At 35.2% G+C, this 25,632-nt stretch overlaps 1 protein-coding gene across 1 annotated transcript in view; it reads left to right on the forward strand.

Annotated features, from left to right (window-relative positions):
• The window catches only part of DCDC1 (doublecortin domain containing 1), a 383,234-nt gene that overhangs the window by 298,542 nt on the left and 59,060 nt on the right, over window positions 1-25,632 (forward strand). Inside the window, exons 21-24 of the mRNA XM_081062445.1 lie at window positions 9,910-10,033; window positions 17,863-18,044; window positions 20,854-20,946; window positions 25,055-25,154. Coding sequence (XP_080918571.1) covers window positions 9,910-10,033; window positions 17,863-18,044; window positions 20,854-20,946; window positions 25,055-25,154 — 499 coding nt within the window. The remainder of the gene's footprint in view (window positions 1-9,909; window positions 10,034-17,862; window positions 18,045-20,853; window positions 20,947-25,054; window positions 25,155-25,632) is intronic.

Genomic DNA, 25,632 nt, shown 5'->3' on the forward strand with positions numbered 1-25,632 from the left:
ACTCACTTCGTCATGACTGCCAATCTCCTTGGACCTATCCTGAGTAGTGATGTAGGTGACTAAAATACATCCTACAATTCCCTGGGAAACTACACGGCACCATCTTAGTCCATCTTTTTAATGCCAGTATTTCTGAAGAGTTATCATTTACTGCCTCTAAGGGCATTTATTGAAGAAATCAGAGAAGGTGACCATTGGATAAATCGATGTGTAGACATCAAGGAAAAGACAGGGCAGGAGTTGATGAAAGCAGCAATGAGAATTAGGAAAGAGATGAGTTATCAACGGTGGCAACGGTTGAGTTTATCAACTTATGAAAGTTTCTCAGAGGTGAGTAACAGAGAAAAGCGGGAAAAGGTTCAGAGGACACACAGGAAAAAGTAAAAAACTGGAGCAATGGAAATGACCAAGATCATACTAGACAGCATGTAGGCTAAACTGCTGTGACAAACACTCCAAAACTTTTAGGCTTATACAGAAGCGCTTCCCTTTCTGCATGAATGTTTATAGAGAAGGTGATGGTACAGAGAGCTGGTTGGCAGCTCTGCCGTTCTTAACATGTGGCTTCTACCTATGGGTCCAAAGTGCCGTTCCAGCTCTTGCCATCTCCTAGCCTGTGGGATGAAGAAAAGGGACAAGAGGTACACGTGTCCAATTGCTTTATGGATAAAGTCTGTGAGTCACATCCGCTCACAGCTTATTTGGCTAGAACTTGGATACATGGCTACACCTGGATGCAAGGAAATCTTGTCCTTGGGTAGCCATGCGCCCATCTGAAAATCTATTACTACTGAAAGAAGGGAGATTTGATTTGGGGCATAACTATTCTTTCCTGCTGTGGATAAATAGAGGCAATCAAGAGCTTTAAATAGTGAAGTGCTTTACTTGGAGCAAAAGAGTTGACTAGACAGACATAACTGAGAATGGGAAATGGAAAGCTGTAGATGTGAATCACTGTTTCTTCTAGCTAGAATTCTGGGTCTTTAAGAAATGTGTATTTTGTTAATGTTTCAGATTTTGAGAAGAATTCAAGTTCTCTTATTCTTAGGTACAGGGTTCCATATAAGTTATGTAGTGGATCATGATGTAGGTGTCAAACAATTTCAAAATATGGTCAATGTGAAGACCATGTTTTCTGACCACAAGGCCATTAACAGCAAAAAGATATTACACACACACACACACACACACACAGAATTCTAAATTGTGTATTATTAAATTTTTATAACTGAATGATAACAAAGCGACTGCATAATGAAACTTAAAAGAAAATTTACTAAGTGCTTATATTAAAAAAGGAAAGGAAAGCTGAATATTAATGAATTAAATGTGCAACTAAAGAAGATAGGACAAAAAATTGGCATAAAAAAGAAAGAACATAATAAACCTAAGAGCAGAATCAAAAACATACCAAAGTTGATTCTTTGAAGACACTGATAGTGGATAAATCTCTGGGAGGATTGATCAAAGGAAAAGAGAGAAGCAAAAATAAACAATATTAGAAATGGAAAGGGTGACATAACTACAAGTGCACAGAAATTAAAAAGATATGAATACTAACAAAGAAGAGAGTGTTGGGAATGAAATTCTTACTGGGTAACTATGCCCCTCAGTGAGTTAGGACACGCATGAAGAGAAGGGAAAATACATTCAGATATTGAATTTAAGGACTTTATAGGACAACCAAATAGTGGTATCATATAGCTTAGTCATCATACAGGCTTATAGAAGATCTATAAGTAGAAGCCATTAGCTATATATAAAATACATTTTGGTTACCAGTTCTCTTAAGCAATGTATACATATGTTCTTAATTATAGTCAATAATGTTGTAATAACTATGTATGGTATAAGATGGGTACTAAACTTATCGGGGGGATCACTTCATAAGTTACATAGATGTGTAGCCATTTTGCTGTACACCTGAAATTAATATATTATTGAATATCAACTGTAAGTGAAAAAAATAATTTAAAAAAGAACCATATAATTTGGAGTTATTATATAATATCAAAAGACTGTATTCTTCTTCCATCTCCGGAAATGGCATCTCTCTTTTTCCCTTTCACTATTACAAATTCTTTATTCTTCATGTATACAAAATCCATGCCTCCTTCAAGGATTTCCCCCTCTCTCAACAGTTTCCTTTCATAATAAAAGCTCATAATGTTCTCTTTCTGTTAGGTCTACCTGTTATAACTCTTACTGAAAGTGCCATTTTTTCCATTACATATTGTCTCAGATTGTTTTCAAAAACTTTCCCAGGTATGTAACTTTTGCTTTTACCTAAAATGCTATAATTTTCTGGAGGGCAGAAACCCTCTCTGACTTCTTTTGGATTTCTTGTAGGGCCTAGCACAGTGCTGGGGACAGAGAGCAGGTACAAAATAGATGGTTATTCGTTTGCCTTATTTGCACAAAAATTGATACAGAATCTTCAGGTAGTGGATCCCCCAAAGTTCGGAGATACCAAAGCTAACCTATCAGGCCCAGATAGGTGATAAACAGATTCAAGGATTCAATGATCCCATGGAGTTCAACCATAAGTAAGTATTATTGAAGGAAGAATTATTTCCTTTTATTTACAAATTTATAGAGATTTTACTGGAGTTGCAAAGAGAGCTTTGCTTTTACACAAGAAAATCTCTATGAAACATAATGATAGTTTTTTAGTGCTGAATATAGATTACGTCTATGTATCCAGCAGCTAAATAACCAGGAAGCTGAATCAACTAGAAAAAACAAAACAAAATAGAACAGGTTAAAGACTTATTTTAAAAAGCATACTTGCAAGAAATATCAGGTTTGACTTTATATCCATCTGTATATCTATTTTTCTAGATTAGAAAAATACATACATATTGCTGGCAATTACCATTAATGTACTATAGGTTTCTACCATATTTCATAATTGATCTTAAAAAACAACAACTTTGAATTGTGTTAATAGGCTTAATTAATGATCTTCAGCTGAGAGGGATATAATATAAAATGATGGAAATTACTGTGAAATAAGAATTATTTTCAGTGTAATTGTTGGAATGATTTCTCAGTCTCAGAAATTCCTAGTTAAGCAAGATGGAAACATGAGCATAGAGTTCTCTCTTTTATCCTTTTGGTTTCATTAAATCCCAGGATCTGCCTTAAGTAATTTGTTAGTTATGAAAATAATGTAAAGAGAGGGGGCAATTGGGAATATACAAGACAGAAGAACAAATACCAAGTGTATTTTTTAGTTTGTACAAAATATTCTGGGAATAAAGCAGAGTAATATTAATATGCAAAAGTTACTTGATATGTGTGAATTTTATAAATTAATAACACTAAAGTCTTCAGTGTCTTGTTTTTGTTAGGGTCCGTTATTTAAAGTTTAAATCTTAAAAACAATTGTTTATATAAACTATTAAATTTACCTTTAATATTCAGTGTAAATTGCAAAATCGATGCAGGGAAAACATTTCACAAGATACAACATCAATTTATGATTTACAACACTTAATAAAATGGGTATAGAAGGAAAGTACCTCAACATAGTAAAGGCCATATACAACAAACCCTCAGCTAATATCACACCAAATGGTGAAAATCTGAAAGCTTTACCTCTAAAATCAGGAACAAGACAGGGATGTCCCCTATCACCACTGTTATTCAACATAGTATTGGAAGTCCTCGCCAGAGGAACCAGGCAAGAGAAAGAAATAAAAGGCATCCAAATTGGGAATGGAGAAGTTAAACTGTCAGTTTTAGCAGATGACATGATTCTTTATATAGAAAACCCTAAAGACTCCACCAAAAAACCTATTGAAAATAATAAACAAATGCAGTAAAGTTGCAGAATAGAAAATCAATGCACAAAAGTCCATTGCGTTCCTATACACACTAACAATGAAATTTCAAAAAAGAAATTCTAAAATTTATTTTGCAATTGCAACAAAAAGAATACAATATGTAGGAATACACTTAACAAAGGATATGAAGAACCTATACACTGGAACTATCAGACATTACTAAAAGAAATTCAAGAACACACAAAGAAATGGAAATATATTCCATGTTCATGGATTGGAAGAATCAACATAGTTAAAATGGCCATATTACCCAAAGCAGATTTATTGTAATCACCGTCAAAATCCCAATGGCATTTTTTTTCAAGAAAAAACAAAAAATCATCCGATTTGTATGGAATCACAAACAACCCTGAATAGCCAAAGCAATCCCAAGAAAAAAAGAACAAGGCTGGAGGTATTACACTTCCTGACTTCAATTTATACTACTAAGAGACAATAATCAAAACAGTATGGTATTGGCACAAAAACAGACACAAAGACCAGTGAAATAGAATTGAGAACCCAGAAATAAAACCACATAAATATGGGCAGATAATTTTTGATGAAGGAATCACAAACATGCAATGGAGAAAAGAAAGTCTCTTTAATAAACACTGCTGGGAAAATTGAAAAGCCATGTGCAAAAGAACGAAACTAGACTGCTGTCTGTCACCATGTACCAAAATTAACTCAAAATGGATTGAAGACCTAAACCAAAGACCTGAAACAATAAACTGCATAGAAGAAAACATAGGTACTAAACTTATGGCATTAGGGTTCAAAGAGGATTTTATGAATTTGACCTCAAAGGCAATGGAAGTAAAAGCTAAAATAAACGAATGGGATTACATTAAAATAAAAAGCTTCTGCCCAGCAAGAGAAACCATTGACAAAATAAAGAGGCAACCAACCGAATGGGAAAAGATATTTTTGAACAATGCCTCCAATAAGGGGCTGATATCCAAAATATATAAAGAACTCATACAACTCAACAACAAAAAGACAATCCAATTAAAAAATGGGCAGAGGACATGAACAGAAACTACTCCTGTGGAGACTTACAAACAGCCAACAAATATATGAAAAAATGCTTAACTTCACTAGCTATTAGGGAAATGCAAATCAAAACCATAGTGAGATACCACCTCACATCTGTTAGAATGGCTACCATCAGCAAGACAAGTAATAACAACTGTTAGAGAGGCTGTGGAGAAAAATGGACCCTCATATACTGCTTGGGATTATGTAAATTGGTACAGCCACTATGGAAAAGAATATGGAAGTTCCTCAAAAAAGAATTCCCATACAACCCAGCAATCCCTCTTCTGGGTATCTACCCTCCAAATCTGAAAACATTTATTCATAAAGGTATATGTACCCATATGTTCATTGCTGAGAACAAGTGGCCAAGACATGGAAACAGAATGTCCTTCAATAGATGATTGGATAAAGAGAATGTGTTACATACACACAATGGAACATTACTTGGCCATAAGAAAAGAAGAAATTCTGCCATTTGCGACAACATGGATGGATCTTGAGATTATCAAGCTAAATGAAATAAGACAGACAGAAAAAGTCGAGAACTATATGACTTCATTCATGTGTGGGATATAAAACTGAAAGCAACAAATGAACAAGACAAACAAAGAAATAAAAACTCATAGACACAGACAACAGTTTAGTGGTTACAGAGGGTTAGAGGTTAGGGGGAATGGTAAAAGAGGGCAAAGGGGGTTAAATATATGCTGATGAAAGGAGAACTGGCTCTGGGTGGTGAGCATACAATGCAAAATATAGATGATGTAATACAGAAATGTACACTTGAAACCTATATTTTATTGCTAATCAATGTCACCCCAATAAATTTAATAAAAACTTTTTAAAAAGCAAAATAAATGTAGCCTCAAATATTTCATACACTGGTACTTGTAGAAGACTAGAGAGTGATATTTGATGGACCCAGGTTTCCAACTATCTATGTAATCTTTTAACCCTTAAATAATGTTTTAAGATTAGCCTGAATGCGTAGTTCCTGATTTGGAATGTTTTCTTCCCTGTCTAGAGGACTAGACCTTTAGAAAGCTTCAATGGAAATTTGTTGGGCTATTATTAAATCACATTGAAGTTATTATATTATTATTTTTGCAATTGAGCAATTTCTCCTTTTCTTTTTACAGAGACGAGGTACTTAAAGTTAGTCTTACAAACTGATTTCTATCAATCCATGTATGAAATGTATTATTGCTCTGTATGAATAACATGCTTTCACTGTTTCTAAGGAATCATAGAATTTTAAATTAATTATAGATGAACTCTAAGTGGTCTAGTCTTGTGGCGTAGGTAACCTTAAAAAGTCAAAAGTGACCAGTTAAATAACTAAATAGGTCATAGTGTGAAGAAAAAGTTTCTTTGACGGCTGCGGGATGTGAATCTCTTAATTTTTGCATGCATATTTGTTAGACACTGCTGATTTAAATGGAAATTTGCCAGGGTATTTATAATTTATTGTATCAGATCCAAATTGTATATTGTATCATATTTTATTTGCTATGTTCATTACATTGTTGAAAACAATATAATTGTGACCTAATAGAACATGAAAAAAGACAATTTCTCTTTCACTGGAACACATTTAGGTTTGCTTTTATTTTGCTATTAATTTCCAAGAGTGCATAATAATACCTTTCTGTTACAGTGCGTGCAGTCTAGCACAATTTCTCATAGCCTGCCGCAACGCCAAAGTTCATCAAAAGCGCTGGACTCCAAAAAAATACTACCTAAAGTGTTTTTGTTTCCCATTCTCTTATCAGATTAATTGAATAGAGCATTCTGGTGGAGCCATGGCTCCGTTGACAAGACTGAAGTTAATCCCTGACTTCATTTTTAAGGGAGGAGGTAACTGTCAACCAAAGTATTGAAGAATGATCCTAATTTTTGATCTTTTAGGTTCAGATATATCCAGGAGGATATTTTAGTTTGGGTCATATTCCTATGCCTGGGGGTAGATACTCACGAAGTGTCCTGGATAGAATTTTGCCTTTATTGGAAAGGCAAGGTTAATAAAGACATTATTTGAAATAAATAAACTTGCCTTTGAACTTTATTTGACTACTGTGTAGGGTGTGTGTGTGTGTGTGTGTTTTCAAGGAGGTCCTTCTAAAAGCCTGAAATATTTTGTTTTATATAATGTTTCTATTATAAATACAAATTGTTTAATAACACCCTTTTCCACATTAAAGAGAAGAATGGGAAACAATAAATAAACATAAGTTCTCCAGGAGCAAGAAGAAGGCTGCCTGTAAGTATTGCACGAATCACTGTCTCCATCTAGTGCTGGCTTTCAGGAATTAAGATTCCAAGAGTCCTTACTGATGCTGTAAAGTTTTAATTTGTTATGCACATGTACAGTCATTGTAGCTGTGCCTGCTGGTGCCATTAGAGTTGAGGATCTGTCAGCTCTTCATTTATAAAACAGAATAGCAAGAGGTCTATTGCTTTTGCATAAAAGCTCATGCTGTGTTGGAACTCTGCAGTCTCATGGCCTTTGCTCCATGTGAATGTTTATTAACAGTGTAAGTTGAACTTGACCAGCTCCTTTTAAAGACACCCTGATGGGTTGGAGTTATATAGGCGCTGCAACCAGAAGGATGAATCTTTTCATCAACAATCTGTCCTTTACCTTACAGTAATATCTCTGCATGCATCAAACCAATGGCCATCTAAAAACTTGATTGATGTGGCAGATACTGAATTTACATAACATTTATTTGAGACGCTCTGGCACCAAAGGAGACTTACAATTTTAGCTACTAACATGAAGGGAGAAAAACAGGAGAAAGTGGTTTCATGGAAGTCAAGTGAAGTCAAGTAAAGAACGTGTTTCAAGAAGGAGGGAATGAGCCTTTGTTAGACGCTGCTGTTCGTTCAGTTGTATCTGAAGAAATGACCTTTGGTTTTGATAATGTTTAAACCCGATGGGGCAGTTTCATTGGAGCTTCAGAGATGGAAATCTAATGGGAATTGGTTTAAGAGAAAAAGGGAGGAGAAGAAGAAGAGATGAGTCTTTGAAGGAATTTTCTGTGAAAGGGCACAAAGAAGTCAGGCAGTAACAGGAGGTGGATGTGGGGTATAGAGAAAGTTGTTTTTATTTTACTTGTCTAAGGTATCAAGCTGTCAGACATTATGCAGATGGAATGACCCAGAAGGGCGGGACAAATAAGACTTCAAGGCAGGAACACAGTCCTAGATGAGGAGGGTAAGGATCTAGGTACAGGCAGAAGCGTTGACCTTCGATCAGAGCCCAGGCAGCGAGTGCTACAGTAGCAGCCCTGCAGGTTCCATGTTTGTAAACACAAGTCTTTCCTGCCACCACCACCCCTTGGCATTCAGGCCCCAAGAATTGTCAGTCAGTGTATGGGACACCGGAGCCCTCAAACATAAGTAATACTGCAGGTGGTTCTGATAGGGCTGGGCAATCTCAGAACATTTTCAGGCTCAGACGATCATGACGTGTGCAAGCAAATTAGGAGTGACAGGCTGCTCCCGTATTCTCATTCACTAATTAGTGATTTATTACATTAATAAGTGTCCATCATTTTATTTCTAGGCTCAGTATTACTTAGCTATAGTGATTATTCTCTTGCCATAATGTTAAATTTTATTGGCTAACATTCATTTAGAAATTTCACATCTTTAATTTTAAGTAAGATGGCTGCATTTACTTCTTAAATCATCAGCTGCTGACTTTATTATTATCTCCCCTTCATGGAATGGATTGGCGAGTTTTCTATATCTTTATGGTTTAAAATGTTCTCTACAGCATAAAAATGGTCTGTTCCATGACCTGTGAAGTTATATGAGCAAGGGCATGTTTTCTGTTTTCTATTTCACATCTATGAGGTCTTTTTTTTAAAAAGAAATCATGTATTTTATCAGAAATTTTGCTTTTATTAACATACACATGCATAATATATTCTTTTAATCTTCTCTATGCTAAATAAATATTTAACTAATTTTCCCATTTGGTTTGTATTAATATTTTTATTATCTAGATTTATATAATCTAGATTTATATAAAAAAGATTTATTATTTTATTTACTTCAAAAACACTTCTTTCAACCATTCTATTGATGTTCTATTTTCTAAAATATTTATTCTAATTGAATATGAATTCCTTTCATCTATTTTCCATGAAACAGTTATATATATAATAGTTATATTTAAAATAAATTATGGAGTTCAATGCTTTATTAAGTTCCCTTCTCTATTTAGCTCTTAATAAATAAGCATTTAACATTATGAATTTATCTTTGACTTTAATTCTAGATGTGTCTTTTAAGTTTTCATGATTGTCATTTTTGTTGCTTTCTAATTTTTCACTTTTTTTTCCTATCTGGTATAATAGTATTTTGGGAGAGCGAACATGTTTTTAAATTATCTTGTGGTTGAATTTGTAAATTTTAAACTTTCATTTATATCTAATTTTCTTCTATCATTTGTCACAAAGAGTGGCTTGTTCAATTTTCATTTTAAAACTGTATTGACGTTTACTTTGTTAGTGTGTGGCAAATATTAGAAATGTTCCAAGAATTGTTGAAGAAGACCTACCTATTTTCTGTTAGCAGCCTACAATATATATAAATAAATGGTCATGTTTACATTTATTAGTTATAGCAGTCAGATATTTTAAAATCTTATTTGTTACCTAAAGAAAAAATTACCCGGTAGATCAAAATTTATTGTCTGCTTTGGTTTCTCTTTGCCTGTCTAAAAAGTTTTTCTTGCTTGTTTTTCTATGTTAGTACTGTTATTTATGTCATTGTTATTATAAAATGACTCTTACCCTAACTTGCCTTTTGTCTCACATTCCACTGTCAAGTATAACTTTGCCAATTTCTCCTGATTTTAAAAAAATATATTTTTTCATTTTGATATTACTTTTATTTGTGTCTCTTGTACACAGTAAATAATCAGATTTGGGTTTTTCATTCTTTGCCTAGTTCTTAAGAAGTATTCAATGAATATTTTGAAGTGATATTTACTTTGCTCAATTCCTTTTTGTCTTTTATTTCGTTTTAGGTGGGCCCTAAAACATGCAGGGACCAGTAAGCCAGACCAGTGGAAACATTCCAGAGTTGAAAATCCTCTCTGGAATAAGCTTACCTACATGTGGCCAGTTCTTCCCAGTGGCCAACTTAATGAGGTTGTATTGCTTACTATAATATATGGTTGTTGAGACTTATTTTAAGGCCCAGGATGTGGTCAATGTTTGAAAATTTTCATGTAGCTTTTGATTTGCAGTTTGTTGCAAGAGATCAATTAATTCTGTTGTTCTATCAATTAATTAGAAAGATGTGTTTAAGTCTTCCATAATGGAGATGAATTTGTTTTTTTCTTATAGTCTGTCAAATTTTACTTTATGTATTTTGAAATTTAGTTCCTAGACACCCACATGTTCATTTTATCTTCTTGGTAAATTGAAATTTTTATCATTATGTAGACTCAATCTAACTTTATAAAAGTCTCAGTTATCTAATACTAATAGAAATATTTCAGCTTTTTTTGGTTATTTGCCTAGTCTATCTTCTAATTATTCTTTTACTTTCTATATTTCTATATTCTTCTGTTTTAGGGGGATCTCCAATAATCAGCATAGAGTTGATTTTAAAAAATAGTCTGCCAATCTTTATCTCTAAATAAGGGTTTGGTCTGTTCTATTTATTATAATGACAGATAAATGTAAATTGTTTGCTTTTTATTTGTTGTGCTTTTTCTCTGTTTAAATTTTTTCTTCATTCTTATATTTTTACGTTGACTTTTTTCGCATATTTTTCCCATCTATTAGTTTGGAAATTATGTCCTCAATTTCCATTCTCTTTGTTTTTATTGTTATTACTCTGAGCTTTTTAACTTGCATATGTAAATGATCAAAATATGAAATGAACAGGTATATTTACTGTATTCTTCTCTCAAATACTTAAGAGCATTAGGATACTTTAACTTCAATTTGATTTGTAACTTATACATCATTATTGTCATATGTTTTCTTTTAAAAATTTCTACAAGATATTAACGTTGTATGTAGTTAATATTTATTTAGAGTCACCCATAAGTTTTCTTTTTTCTTCTTATAGATCCCTCTTACCTCTCAGACCCTCCAACTGGGGTTACTTTCCCTTGGCCCTGAAAAAAGTATACCCTTTTTTCAGTTATTGGTAGCAAACTCAGTTTTTCCTTATCCGAAAATGTCTTTATTTTGCCCTCATTCATGTAAGGTATTTTCACTTAGCAAACTGAAGATATCATCACTGACTTCTAGTTTCCATTGTTGTTGTTGAGGAGTCAGCTATTCTGTCTTTTCTCCCTGATTACTTTTAAAATCTTTTCTTTCTTTTTGGTATCCTTTAATTTTACCGTAGTATGTGTCAGAGAGGATTTCTTTTTGTTTTTCCTGCTTGAGGTTCTTGAATCTGTGAACTGATATTTTGCAATATTTCTGGAAAATTATCGCCCATTATCTCTTCAAGTATTCTCTCTCCTATTATCTTCTCACTCCATTTCTTATAGAAAACAGATTGTACGTATGTTAAACCTTCTCATTTTGAACTCTACGTCTCTTAAACTCTCTTTCATACTTTTTCTTTTTGTCTCTTTATGAAAAACATTTTTGCATCATATTTTCAGACATTTCTCTTTCAGAATATTAATTTTCTCTTCATCTTTACCTAAGGTCTTTATACTCTAAGTGAGGGTCAGTCTGTGGTATGAAGTTTAGTGTTCTCTTCCACACAGAGAAAATGTTTGACATGGTCTATTTTATTGGCAACCACCTGGAGCGGTATTCTCTGGTTTCCTTGTCAATGACATTTATCCTATTGTGATTCTTGTTTTATGAGAGGGGAAGTCTTGACTTCCCCCCTTGGCTGTACCCTGATAATTTTCCCATGTGCCCTGCCCCTGCGTGGCAGCAGAATTTCCTTGGAGTTTGGAAAATTCCCTCAAGATAACCTGTTTCAGCACTGTTTACCGCTCTGGGTCTCTAGTATGTTTTACTTTATTGCTAGGTCAATCGTGCCTTCTAAAAGATTTTTGAAAAATATTGTATCCTAATTTTTTTAGTTGCTTAGTCATATTTTCTGGTCTCAACCAAGTTTTTTATTTCCCATGAAATCACAATTTCCTATGACTCCTCACTGATTGAATCCATGAGTCTCAATACTTTAGGAAAAGGATAGATGGTGTCTGAAACCAAGAAGTCATTGCATAGGACCCCAGACATGCCCTTATATTTAGACTGTAGTGAAGTAACAGTGTAGGAAGCTGAATTGTGTTGAGAGAGAAAGGAGTTCTTCAAAATGCCAAAGGCTGTGGGTTGAGTAGCCTGAGCCCGTGGCTACATGAATTACATGTCTAAGACTTGGGGTCTGTAGCACTAGTGAGAGCCCAGGGGGAAGGGGAGAGACCAGTAGGTCCAGCAAAAGGCCAAGAAAAAGACGTGAATTGTGCTTGTGGAAATTTTTCTTCAGAGATTCAGGAAGGGAAAGGTTAAAACTCAGGGATCAGAAAGGATTACTGATTCCTCATTTTGTGGTGAGCAGGTGCGAGCGGGTTGCCCAGTAGCCAAGGAGGACAGTTGGCACATCCTTAGGGGCCTCTGAGGATCAAGAGCAAGTACCCACATATATACCATCGACCCCTTTTCCCACCCAATAGTATAAGGTTTACTGAACTTTCACCTATGCTTAGAAACCAAATTGAGGAAGGGGAAAGGAAGGGTATTTCCTTGAAAGGAAACAATAGTTCTGGTAAGAAGTTTGTACCTTCAATTTGATTGACCATATCGCCAAAAATACAGAACTGAAAACAAAACAAAATGATGAAGGCTTTTCCAAATTGGCAGAAACTGGGACACCTCTAGTTGGAATATCAAGTTTGCCACCCACCTAATGGGATTGGGGGTAGACAGAGATGCCTCGTAATAATGTACTTTCTTATATAGGGAAAGAAAGAAAATTATAATTATTGCAAATTTCACAGATATTGTGCTTATATTTTTATAACCTCTATATACAAGTAAAGTAATTCAGTTAATCAATTGATTGATTTAAATGATGAATGGTAATTATATTAGGAAACCTAAATTAACTAGGTTCCCTTTAACATTTACCTTTGAAAAGATTTTGAAAAAAATTTTGCTAGTACTCTGGGATTTGACAACTAAATGATCTTAGGGATGAAAATGGACAATTCCAAAGTTCTCTAGTCATTCACACAGAACAGTAGCTTTTGGGCAGAGTGGATAAGAAATCAACAAAGCTCCAACCCTCAGTTGTCAACTAAAGGGAAAGGACTAAGGAACTAAATTAGCTAAAGTAAGAGAAATTGCCCATGTATTTCAAAATGACTGAGCCTGAGTTCTCTTATCTCTTGAAATGTTTGAGGAAGAGAAGGATACACTTAACCAAGCAGGGAAGTCAGTTCTCATTCAAATTAAATGCAATCTACTTAACTTAAAGTCTGGATCCATTTTATCTGAAGGAATTATACAGAGGGTGCCAAAAAAATGTATACACATTTTAAGAAAGGAAAACTATTAAAATTGTAGTACTCACTACATACCAATAACAAAAGATGAATACAAGTCACGTTTGACTTCTGCAATTACAAGAGGTGCTCAAAGTGGTCACCATCAGCATTCAGACACTTCTGATTATGGTGAGCAACTGCTTGAGCAACTCTGACCAAGTGTCCACTTGTACACATTTTTTTAGCACCCCCGGTGTTTTCTTGCAATCCCATTTCCACATAATTTGTTTTTAAGAAAAAAGATAATTGTGTACAATTAAATACAAGTAATATTTTGCTTGGGAAGACTTTCCATGTAAATAAACTGCAATTAGACATGTGATATTCATACTAAGGGCTCAGAACACTTTGGTCATTGTCAGCATATGTATTAAATTTATTCCAGATACAATCTTCCAACTTTACTACTTACCTAATCATTATTTATTATCTATTTAGGCAATGTAGGTAGAGCAAGGAAGGAGATAGACATGGTCTCTACCTCCATGGAGCTCACAGTTTAAGAAGTATAGGCTGTGTGTTCAAAAAGGAAGGACCGGAAAAGGAAGGAAGCAAACTTGATGAGTAGAGGACAAAGAAGGGAGAAAGAAAAAAATCACGGAAAAAGTTTTGTGTTCCAGAAATCAAGGCTATCTGTTGAGCCAGTTCATTCAGTCATAAGGTCAGTATGAGGAATGTTAGCCAGACTGGTTGTCTACATGTGCCTGAAAAATTAAGTCAAAATATTGACTATAAGAAAACCATCTAAGAAACACTATCCTGAGTGAGACTCAGATTCTTCTGTTAATTCCATGATGAGAACCTTTCAAAATAGAATGACCAAGGGAGGATGTAGGAAATATGGACAATGGGAATTATTCTCTTGGTGACTGAGACAACATTAATATCAAACTATCTATCTCTCAGTGGTGACAACTGCTCTGAGAACTGATTTCATGCTCTTCTCACTATTGTTCATCCTAAAGGGCAATTGATGCATGCTTTATGAACAAATAGCATTTCATATGTCTTAAGATATTAGTATTTTAAAAATATGTCAAAACGTTCTAAAAACACAAGATTAATGAATTATTTTGTTTTATCCTATGACTAAGTTTACTGGAATAATTTCTAGGAACTCAAGTTATTTTCTTACCTCTTGGGGGAAATGTAAATTGAGAAATACTGCTAACCACTTAGAGTTAAGGGACAATGGGTTTTCACATTCAAGGATGAAATCACTGCAAATAGTGAGTCTGAAGAGACTTAAAGTTTTGGAATGGATCACTGGGTAGTGAGTTTAAAATTTCTAAATTACTAAATTAAAATATATCCATTTAGAAGGATACCTTTTAAACAAAAGAAAGTTAGAAGTACACATTTTATTAATCTGTTAAGAGATGGTGGTAATTAGCTATAAGTAAAAAGGCAAAAAGAAGGATATGTAGGAAGGCCAATTTGACTAAGAAATTTAGATAATTGGTTAAGAGTTGGACTCCCAAAAAAAGCACAGGCTGCCCCTGGTTATGGGAGAGGTGTGAAAAAGAAAAGAAAAAGCAGAATTATCAGTGTAAGTAAGGGAACACCACGGCCCATCAAAGTCTCCTGACCATGCAGTGGTGCCTCAATATAAGTGTGAACACAGAGGAAACCATTAAAGAAATGAGTGGGGACATAAGAATTCCAATGGAAATAAACAGAGGGCGGGGGAAACAGCACTCCAGTCAGTTTAATCTGTATTTTTTGTTGTCGTTCATGATCCTGACACCATATTTCTCTGTTTCTATGAAACACAAAGTGAAAGTCCCTTAAACATTAGAACATAAAGTAGCTTAAAGGAAGAACTGCCCATGTTAGCTCATACATTTGGAAAGTTTTGAAACCCACGATACATTTTCATCACTGGGTTTCTGTGATGTCTCATATGAAAAAGAGAAGACCCTTGGGCTCCCTTCATCTAACTGAAGAGAAAAGGAAGCCGTTGGAAGTTAGCGATGCTACAGCAGTGCTAAAGCCCTTATCTACAGTGGTTACCACCTGTCAGAGAGAAACGAGTTTAGGAAGTGAAAGGATCTAAGACTAACTAGGCGCTCAGATGGCATATTTCAGATAAGTTAATCAGAATTATAGCATGTTTGGGATATTGAGAAAAAGATCTTAGTTCTATATCCCAACTCTATGAATTGAAAGGTCTCACAGATTAGGTTTAGGGAGAATCTCATTTTTCTTGTCTTTCTCTTCCATGATTCAGATATAAAGAAAGGGGGAAAGATGAACTATTTTATACCAAGACTTCAATGTGACAGTAATTTTGTAATGAGCAGACTGTTTTTCTCTGTCTCACCCACCTATCCGACCCTTACTTCCTGTTTATGTCTAAAACTAGTGTGAATGTTGATTTGCTCTGAATTGCTTAATATCTTCATTGTAGAAGAGTTACAGATCAATCCCAGACTTACTTCTTGAAGAACTTATGCAACTCTACTCCTCTACCACCCTTCATATTAAGTAAAATCTTTATACAACAGGAAAATTTCAAATGAAAATATGCAGTGAGTTTGTCATAACCTTTCTTATTTCTTCTCAATAACAATAGTAAGGGAAAAGGACCACATGATGCTCCATTCATAATAATAGACACTCATCTAAATAAACACTTTGTTGTCTGCCCTTTGCAATTTAAATGCCATGCAGGTAAAAGATTCTCAGTGATGATCAGGAATAAAATAAAACTTTATTAATTCAAATTTTGCTTATTTAGAAGTATGATAAGTTAGCTTCATTGTATGCCAGTATTATGAACACATTTACTAAGCAAATATTATATTAAAAATACAAAGCAAAAGAAACATTCGACTCATGAATTTTTAAACATTTATTTATACTGCTTTTCCCCTAATTGAACATAATTAATGCTACTTACTCATCTCACAAATTAGAGCATTATAATTAGATGCTTTTTCAGAATAGTCTTTACAACTTTCGGATATTATTTGTAATTTACTTAAAACACATTTTCCTGAACTATGTGATTGTTCAGTATGATTCTAAAAAGTTTTCAAGGGAATATAAGTTAGTAAATTATTACTTTGTGTACTCAATTTTTTTTGTTTTAAGATTTTTATTAAAAATCTAGTTAGCATACAATATTATATTAGTTTCAGGTGTACACAATAGTTATTCAACATTTATATACCTAAAGAAGTGATCACCCTAGTCAATCCAGCAACCATCTGACACTCTACCACACTATCACAATATTATTGACTATATTCCCCATACTGTACGTTATATCCCCATGACTTACTTGTTTTATACCTGGAAATTTGAAATTCTTATGCCCCTTCACCTTCCCCCTCACTTTTAAAATTTATCAGTTGCAGTTGACATTCAATATTTTACATTAATTTCAGGTGTCCAGCCTAGTGGTTAGACATTTATATAATTTAAGAAGTCATCTCCCTGACTAATCTAGTACCCACCTAGCACTTATGTACTAGTTTTTAAAAAATGTCCTCCCCTTCCAAAAACAAAAGACTGTGTGTCTGTTTCTGTGAATGACAATACTATTCGCTCAAGCTCCAAACCTGGGAGCCATCTTTACTTCCTTTATCCCCCAAACATCACCTTTTATGAATCCTCAAGTCCGATACATATACTGCTCATCATCTTATCCCTCCTTAACGGCAGTAACTCCAGCTAAGGCTCCAGGTCTGTTACATGGCATTTCTGAGTTAGGTTCTCTTCCTGTGTGGTCCCATCGCACTTCATACATACGCTGATGCCCTTACACTCACACTGTCTAATTGCCAGCTTATCTCTAGCTGAGTTTTAGAACATCCACTGGAAATTTCTCAAGGAAGAGCATCCTGTTTTAGTTCATACTGTTATTTCCGCGGTCTAACACTGTGCCTGGAATATAGTAAACAATGAATATTTGGATGATGCATGAGTTAATAAATGAATATATGAATGGATGCAGATTAACTGAATTCTGAAACTGAAACATCTGAAATTTAAGTTTTATCGTCTTGCTATGTTTCTTGGAGTGTTTCCCAACTATATTCTTCTTTGCCAAATAGATTTAGTTTAAGATAATATTTCGGGTTGTGAAACCACTTTTCACACATTCTGCCTTTCTTCATGTTAATTAGAGATATTTCATACCTGAGCAAAAAGCATTCCAAGTGAATTCAGTTCTGTTTTTCTAGAATGATGTTCTCTGAAAGGGAATAAATCTTTCAGGTTGTAACACAACACAGCTTTTACATACATTTAAAAAACATACTGTCCTTCCTCTTTAATCAAATAAAACATTAGAATTGTCCAGAATATCTAAGATGCCCAATACATGTTTGATGAATGAGTAAAAGATTAAAGGTATAAGCAGTGTGTTACTTTTTTCGTATCTAGAAGTAAATCTTCTGACTTATTTATTATCAAATTTTTTGTCGTTTCTTTCTGAAGGACTTTGATTGGCCAATAGAAGGACTGCTTGTTCCAAACAGTCCTTCCATGAAGAAACCCGTCTGTAAGACACCTGACCAATATGTCAGTGTAAGACTCAGAGTTTTGCGGAATGGAGACAAGGATGAAAACAGAGCCCTTATTGTCATCAGTCCAGACATCTCACCTGAATGGAAAATGCAGTAAGAACAACTTGTTCATATTTCTCCTCACATACACTTTATAATTCCTACAAACTTTTGCCTTCTTGATTGTAGATGTTTTTCTGAGAGAATTCTATGTTTGTATTTTAAAAAGGGCTCCCATGTTGCTATTTGGAGATGAAAATAGATACTAAGATTCACTTAATTTCCATGTCAGGAACGTAATTTGAACGCTTCTGATTTAGGCTAGGCATGCGAGAAAATAATGAATTAGAAATCAGTAGTTCTGAAAAAAGTTTTATGATCAATGTCTATTTGGAATTAACATTCTTTGGTTGAGTTTTATTAATGTATTTTGCAATAACTGAGTTCATAAATTGCTTCTTAAATATAATTTTATAATTCTTAAATATAATTCTATAATTGATATGTCATTATTATATATCATTATTTATATTTATATCTTTGGCATATTTAACAAATAAAGATAGCTCTCAAAATATAACTTCACATAGTTTATACCCTTGCCTTGAAGTAACATTTTAAAAGTTTATCATCCTAGAAAAACATTGATCTGCACTTCAGCTTATGTTGTGAGATTGAAATAAAATCTTCTCAGTCAGTATTTCTCCAACACTGGAGAAAAACCACCTGCTATATTTTCATTGCATTTTTTGATAAAAGGAATCATAGATCAGTGCAATGCTCTGATGTGAAGAATGAGTTAAGCACATTGTTTCTCATATGATTAGCAGTGATATAACCTCTTGACCTTTCTTTTGAGATGTTTAGAATATTTGAGGCTACTGATAATAGTTTAATATTGCTTTCTTCACATTGATTAAATATACTTCATACATCGCTGAACAATGAGTAACATTTAGATCGGCTGTCCACTGAACTGCCTTGTAAAGATGATAAAGTAAAAAATTAATCTTCAAAGTAAAGTCAAGCCTGAAATTGAAATCTTTGACGCATACATTTCATAATTAACTCATTCTGCTAGATGTAAAATGTGAAGGTAATGCCCTTAAAGTAGCATGCGACTTTTGTTTTACATCCAAAATTAACAGATAATTTCTGTCCCTTCCTACATTCATTTTTTTTCTTATTTTATAACCTTTTTAACTGTGGCTCAAAGTTATATACAGATTTTGTCTTTCCTCATGATTTTTTAAATACATTTTATTGAGGAATATTGGGGGACAGTGTGTTTCTCCAGGGCCCATCAGCTCCAAGTCGTTGTCCTTCAATCTAGTTGTGGAGGGTGCAGCTCAGCTCCAAGTCCAGTCGTCGTTTTCAATCTTTAGTTGCAGGGGGTGCAGCCCACCATCCCATGTGGGAATTGAACCGGCAACCTTGTTGTTAAGAGCTCACGCTCTAACCAACTGAGCCATCTGGCCGCCCCTCTCATGAATGTTTTAAAATGCAGGCAATCCAAACATAATTCAAGAGACTTGTTAATTGGGACAGCTATTCTCGCAGAGTGTGTGCAGCTCTCTGCTGTCTATGTTCATGGAACAGTGTGTCCTAGTTAATCAAATATTCACTTTGTTCACTACATGAATTAATTATTCCCCAATAATTTAAATACACTTGACACTAAAACTCTACTGCATATAGTTGAATTTTTCTTGGCTGATTCAGAAAGTTTTCTACAGGATCATCAATACCATTTCCCCCTCAGAGCTGTATGTAAGTACTGGTAACAGGTTGAAATGGCAAGAGTTCTGGGTAACATTACAGGGCAGCCATGTTGCCCAGCTCCTGAGGGTACTATTTACGTGGTATTCTAGATGAGTGGCACCCCAGACTTGTGCAAGGTGGAAGCCTTGCTATGCTACTTTTCGTATATCCAAGTTAAATATCTCCTCTTCCAAGATAAATAAATGCTAATGACATGTAGGCTACATTACTTTCATTCACCTGAAACTTATTTGTAAAAAGAAAGAGGGGTGTACTATTTAGTGTCTTTACAAGCAAAATCAGGCTAGAATTAAATATAGGTCCATTTGAACCAAATCCTGCTTTTATAGTATGCTATCCTTCAGTTATTTAGTGATTCATTCTCGACAGTTTGAGGAGCATTTGTTGTTGTTATTGTTCGATTTTTCTCCACCTACAAAGCCAAAGGAAGATCAAATAGCATTTGCTCATTACTTAATTGACAGTTATCATTGTGAGTACAAGATCTTGTCATGTAGTCTTGATAATGGTTGTCAAATTCATATAAACAAAGACCATTTCTGTGTCACAGGTGAATTTCATCTCTTAGAACTGTAAGTTAAAGAAAATTCTGTAAGTGATATTTTAAGGAACTGTAAGAGGGAAGGCTCAATTTGAAGCCATAAAATAAGCTTTACAGTTTTCTAACTTGAAAATTTTAAGAGATGTATATTCCAATGAAGCATCTGTTTTCTATGGTCACCATTTTTTATTTTTCAGTTTAAAATTTTTTAAGTTTGGAGTCATTACCTATAATATATGAATAAACATATGAATATGAACAATATGTGAATAAAACATCCCAGGCAAAATTGTATCATCTCTGCATTTTCTTCAAAATGGATAAATTCACATCTCAGAGTACTTAGCATTACTAGAAGAGGACTAACATATTGAAAATATATTTTCTTATATAAATTGCTCAAAGTATAAATGTTCATGAAATTTAATTTTTAATTGTGATAGTTTTTGAAATCCTATTTTTTAAAGGAAAGGCAGATTATTTTAAGACAAATAATGATAAATTAAAACCTCATGATTTTTTTCACACATTTAAACAAGTTGAAAGATAATTGGCAATACATACTGATATATCAATCAAATCTTGGATCATTTCTTTCAGAAATGTTGGCAGTGACATGAAAGAGGATGTGAAAAGCTGTGTCACTAAATATTCAGAAACAAACCAGACTGAATTTCATCAACTTTTGGAGAGGTAAATAGTTACTATCCCAAGTGCAAATGTGTTTTCCATTCAAATGCTTGAATGATTATGTGCAATGCATAACACAAAATACATATGTACCTGCATAAGAAAACAGTTATTAATATAATAATTCTGGAATTTTTAATCTGTGAAATACACCAACTATGTCAGTCCATTATACCAGTGCTAATTAGTACATATTTTCCTCAAATTTCAAGGCAATTTTCCCTAGCTTCTGAACTACCAATATATATTAATGTAAATATATATTATTCCCATTTAAAAATATATATTTCAGAGTTTTACAGAACTTTTCCTTGGTTTATATTTGAGTTGATGGCAGAGTAGTTATCTACTTTAAACCAATTTTTAAATGTCACTAACATATGTCTTATTTGTGAAATGTTGTAATTTTCTTTTGATCAATATTTTCCCACCCAAACAAAAATTATTCCCATAGAGTTTGATAACTGTTCAAGGTAGAGCACTGGGTACAGTCTTTTTTTTTGCAAAATATGTCTTGTTGAATATGAGGAGGCCGTCTTAGAGAATTTAAGGGAAATTATGCTACCCGTTAGTTATTTAATACTTAACACCAGACAGGGCATCTTTTATTATTGTTGTTGGTTCTTTCGTCGACAAAGCCTAAGATCTAATAACATAATAAGCCCATTTAAAAAAAATATATAGGACTGTTTTGTCAATACCTTACGTCTGGCACCATGGAGTGTTGGAAAGATCATTGGAACTGATTTTAATCTCAGGATTGCCATTAACTAGCTGGAAAACTTCAGCAAAGCTCGGCCTTTCTCAGTAGTCTCGTTTTCCTCCTTGTTAAACACGAGAGTTGGATGAAGAGCTAAGAGGCAGGCAAGAAAGAATTTGATTCTTTTCAATATCTGTTGTGTTCATATACTGTACATCAACCAGACTTGGATGTTTCGCAGGAGAATTTTGTTTGTTTGTTTTTAAAGGGCAAGATGTTCCTTGCTCTCAGGAAACTCTTAATTTGTTGGGAAGAGAGTTTGCTTATTGAAACAGAAAGCCACACAGGGCAGTATTTAATTGTACAGAAGTGAAAATGTTTAAGAGATCACTTTATCTAGTATAACCAGGAAGGAGAGAGAACCTTATTAGGGGCACCCGTCAGGGAAAGTCACTTGGAGAAGAGAGGAAAGAGAGATAAAAATAAAGAGATACAAAGCAGGAAGATAAAGAAGAAAGCACATACCCATATCTTCTTGTGCATTTTGTTACTGTTTTAAATACCTGGAAGAATGTGGTGGGGTTCCTGGGCAGGAGGGGGAGGCTCACAAGAGTTTGGAGGAAGGGAGACTCCACTATTGCAAAGCTGCAGCTATCTGCTGACCTGGGAAACACAGCTCCCACCTTCTGTCCCTGCCCTTTTCTCTCAGGGCATCCTTGGTTGTATTGAAATACATTCCTCAGGGAACCACACCATCTGACACTCCTCCTCCACCCCAGTCTGAGAAAGCAAAGTCAGAGAGAAGACTCTGTCTTTCTGAACTCTCTATAAATCCAAGCAGTCCACATCATTCCCTGTCCTAACTCCTGGTGTGAGAGTCAGAGGACTTTCTTCCCAGTGCCTTTGCCTCCATGTAACAGAGAATTCCTGATCTGTTTGCTCAGCATCCCAGCCTGTCTACTCACTTTGTAGATCTAGTATCTTATTGTTCTATGATGATGTCCTCTCAGGAGGTCATAGGATGTAGTAAAAGACCCAGAGACTTAGGTTGGAATTTGAGCTATTGTTCTTACTGGTTATGTGACCCTGGGCAAAGAATTTAATCTCCAGGCTCAGTTTTCTCATCAGTAAGGTGGGCCTTCACAAATGGTGTGAGGATTAAATGAGAGTAGACATGAAATGCTTACAGTGATTGGTCCATTTTAACAATGTGTTGCTGATTTTTATATGCCAGAAGTTTACAGGTATTCACACACTCACTCTGTAAAATGTCCCTATTAATAAAGTATGTTTATGTCTGTTTTTTACTGATGGGGCAAATGAGGCTCAGAGAAATTTAATAATTTCTCCAAGGTCATACAACCAGTACATGCGAGGGCTAGAATTTGAACCCAGGCAGTCTGACTCCAGTGTCCACATCCTTATTAGGCACTTAAGAGCCAATTCTTCTCTCTCTTCTTCCCATTTATATTGACTGGCATGTGATCTAGTTAGAGAAACAGAGAGGAAACAGCTTACCTCAGTCCTCTCTAATCCACCTACGTGAGCCAATCAAATTCAGCACTATTAAAACTAGGGCTTCAAAATAGGAAGGAAGAAAGACTCACCAACCACTCCTTCCTTCTAATCTCCCACTTGCTGTCCTAAAACAGGATACTCCATAGTCCAAACATTCTAGGAAAATTTGAGTGGGAGCAGATATGATGATGGTAACTCTTCTTAGGTCAGGCTGGAACTACTTGGTCCTTATAAAGATATCAATTTCGGGAAAGTAGAAGGCATTAAGTTGGGTTTGGGGGCAGTACCTAAAGAGAATCAGGCAAATCTTGCGACTGGGGTTCTATCCTCTTACAGTCCTTCCTACCTCATCCCACCAACTCCTGCAGGTGAGAAACACAGCTCATTCCTCATTGGTCCATCGGCTTCCAGAGTTGTGACTTGAAAAGCAGAAATATAGTTCCCACTGGCTTATTTCTTTCGAAGACCTCTCAGAGAAATGGAGAGCCGAATTATCTGCTTTTTCCCATCTTTGGAAATAAAATCGAGAAATATTCTTCATACAGCTCAGTCTTCCTGTTGAGCATAAAGTCACTTCTAATTCATTTGCTATAGAGAGTACATTCTAATACAAAACATATTACCCAGAATCTTTCGCTTTCCTTTTTCCAATGGCAGGATCATCTCAACAGCATCCTTTAGGAAATGCCCAACCACTCTCCTTTAGCCCTTCTTCCTCTTCTCCACAATTCCACCATTTACCTCCAACCTCAGTTGGTTATATAGATTCCGGTCTCTCCCACCTCCAGTCCACCTTTCGCCTTTCCCACAGGTAACTTTCTAAAAAGATACGTGATAACACCATGTACATGATAACACCACACCTCAGCTCTCATACCTTCAATGGCATCCTACTGTTGATGGGATAGAGGCCAAGTTCATTAATCTGGCATCCTAAGTGCTTTCAGTTAGTTCCTGTCTTCTTTTCCCACTTCATCTGGCTCCTCCTCCTGTCCACACACTCAGCTGCAGCCGTGTAAAACTTCTCTAGGTCCTAACCCTTCTTGATGACTACCCATTCATCTGTCAAGGCCCAACCCAAGTGGTACTTCCTTAGACAAGTCTCCTCTAGAGGAATTCATTATTTTTCCTCCGTGTCTCACAGGATCCTGGCCAGGTGCCTATAACAGCACCCACTTCTTCATATTACACTTGAGTTGCTGACCTGTCTCTCCCCCTGACTAGAGAGGGATTTCCTCAGGGAACAGGGAAACTCTGTCATTCATCTTGATATCCACAGCGCTGGTACAGTGCTTGTTTGGGGTGTGTGTGGGGGGGAGGGAGGGGATCACTGTTTAATATTTAACCTGGCAAAAAAAGAAAAAATGTGTTTCAAAGGAAGTTAAAGGGCTATAAAGATCACTTTTGGAGAAGGGAGCTGAGGAACCACTTGGTGATGGATGTGACTTTGGAGGCTTTGGAGAGAGAGTAGAACTTCAACAGTAAAAGCCAAGGAAGGTATTTTAGGTAGAAGGAAGAGCAAGAAAGTGGGAAAGTGTGGGGCATATGGAGAAATGAAAAATCAATAATGATATGTCTACCTATGTATTGATCATGCCTGGCACTGTGCTAAGCACTTTTCAGAATCAACTCACTATCTTTACAGCGACCCTGGAAAGTACGTAACTTATTTAGACTTAGAGAGTTTAAGTAATGCCCATGTCCCACAGCTTGGAAAGGGGGAATGAGATTCAAAAGGGATCTGTCTGATGGGCTCCAGAGCCTAGCTCTGGCCACTCAGTCCTACAGAGAGTGTTGTCATTAATGATCCAGGCCTCTGATTTCTTTTGTTGTGTTTCTTCTCTGCTGGAAGTTTTCTGTATGCAAGGTCAATTTTTGTGTCTCTTGTTACAGGTGTACTGAAATTTTAAATTTACCTTCTGCAGCTCAAAGACTGTTCAATGAAAAGGGGAAAGAAATCTTTACCCTGAAAGACCTTCAAAGAGACGAACTGGTAAAGACATGAATGGGAAACTGGAAATACTAATATATGAATACTATTAAAATGTTTTAAAGTATAAGACTTCCAACTTTTACTCTCTTTTCTCTTGTTCCCCCCCCCCTCAGAATTGTCCTAACTCAGCAACCATTAGAAAGTGATATGAATAGCTGACTAACTGTTGAGAGCTTACTGTGTGTCAGGCATGATTTTCAGGGCTGTACATGGATTAACTCATTTAATATCCTCACAACCATAGGAGATGGATGCTCTCATTTTATAAATGATAGAGGGAATTAGGGAAGACCAAATTATTAACCACTCGCAAATGACATTCTACTCTGAGGGAGGTAGATGCTCTCCTCTTTTTGAGGCCTTCAAAATGTAGTTGTTCAATGATTTCTTACTTCTGATAATATCCTCTTTTCAGAAAAAAAAAGTTGTATCTTGGTTTTCACGCACTCGATTTGGGTGGCTGGAGAAGGCTGAGAAG

The sequence above is a fragment of the Rhinolophus hipposideros genome, assembly GCF_964194185.1.
Source record: "Rhinolophus hipposideros genome assembly, chromosome: 10".
NCBI lineage: Eukaryota > Metazoa > Chordata > Mammalia > Chiroptera > Rhinolophidae > Rhinolophus > Rhinolophus hipposideros.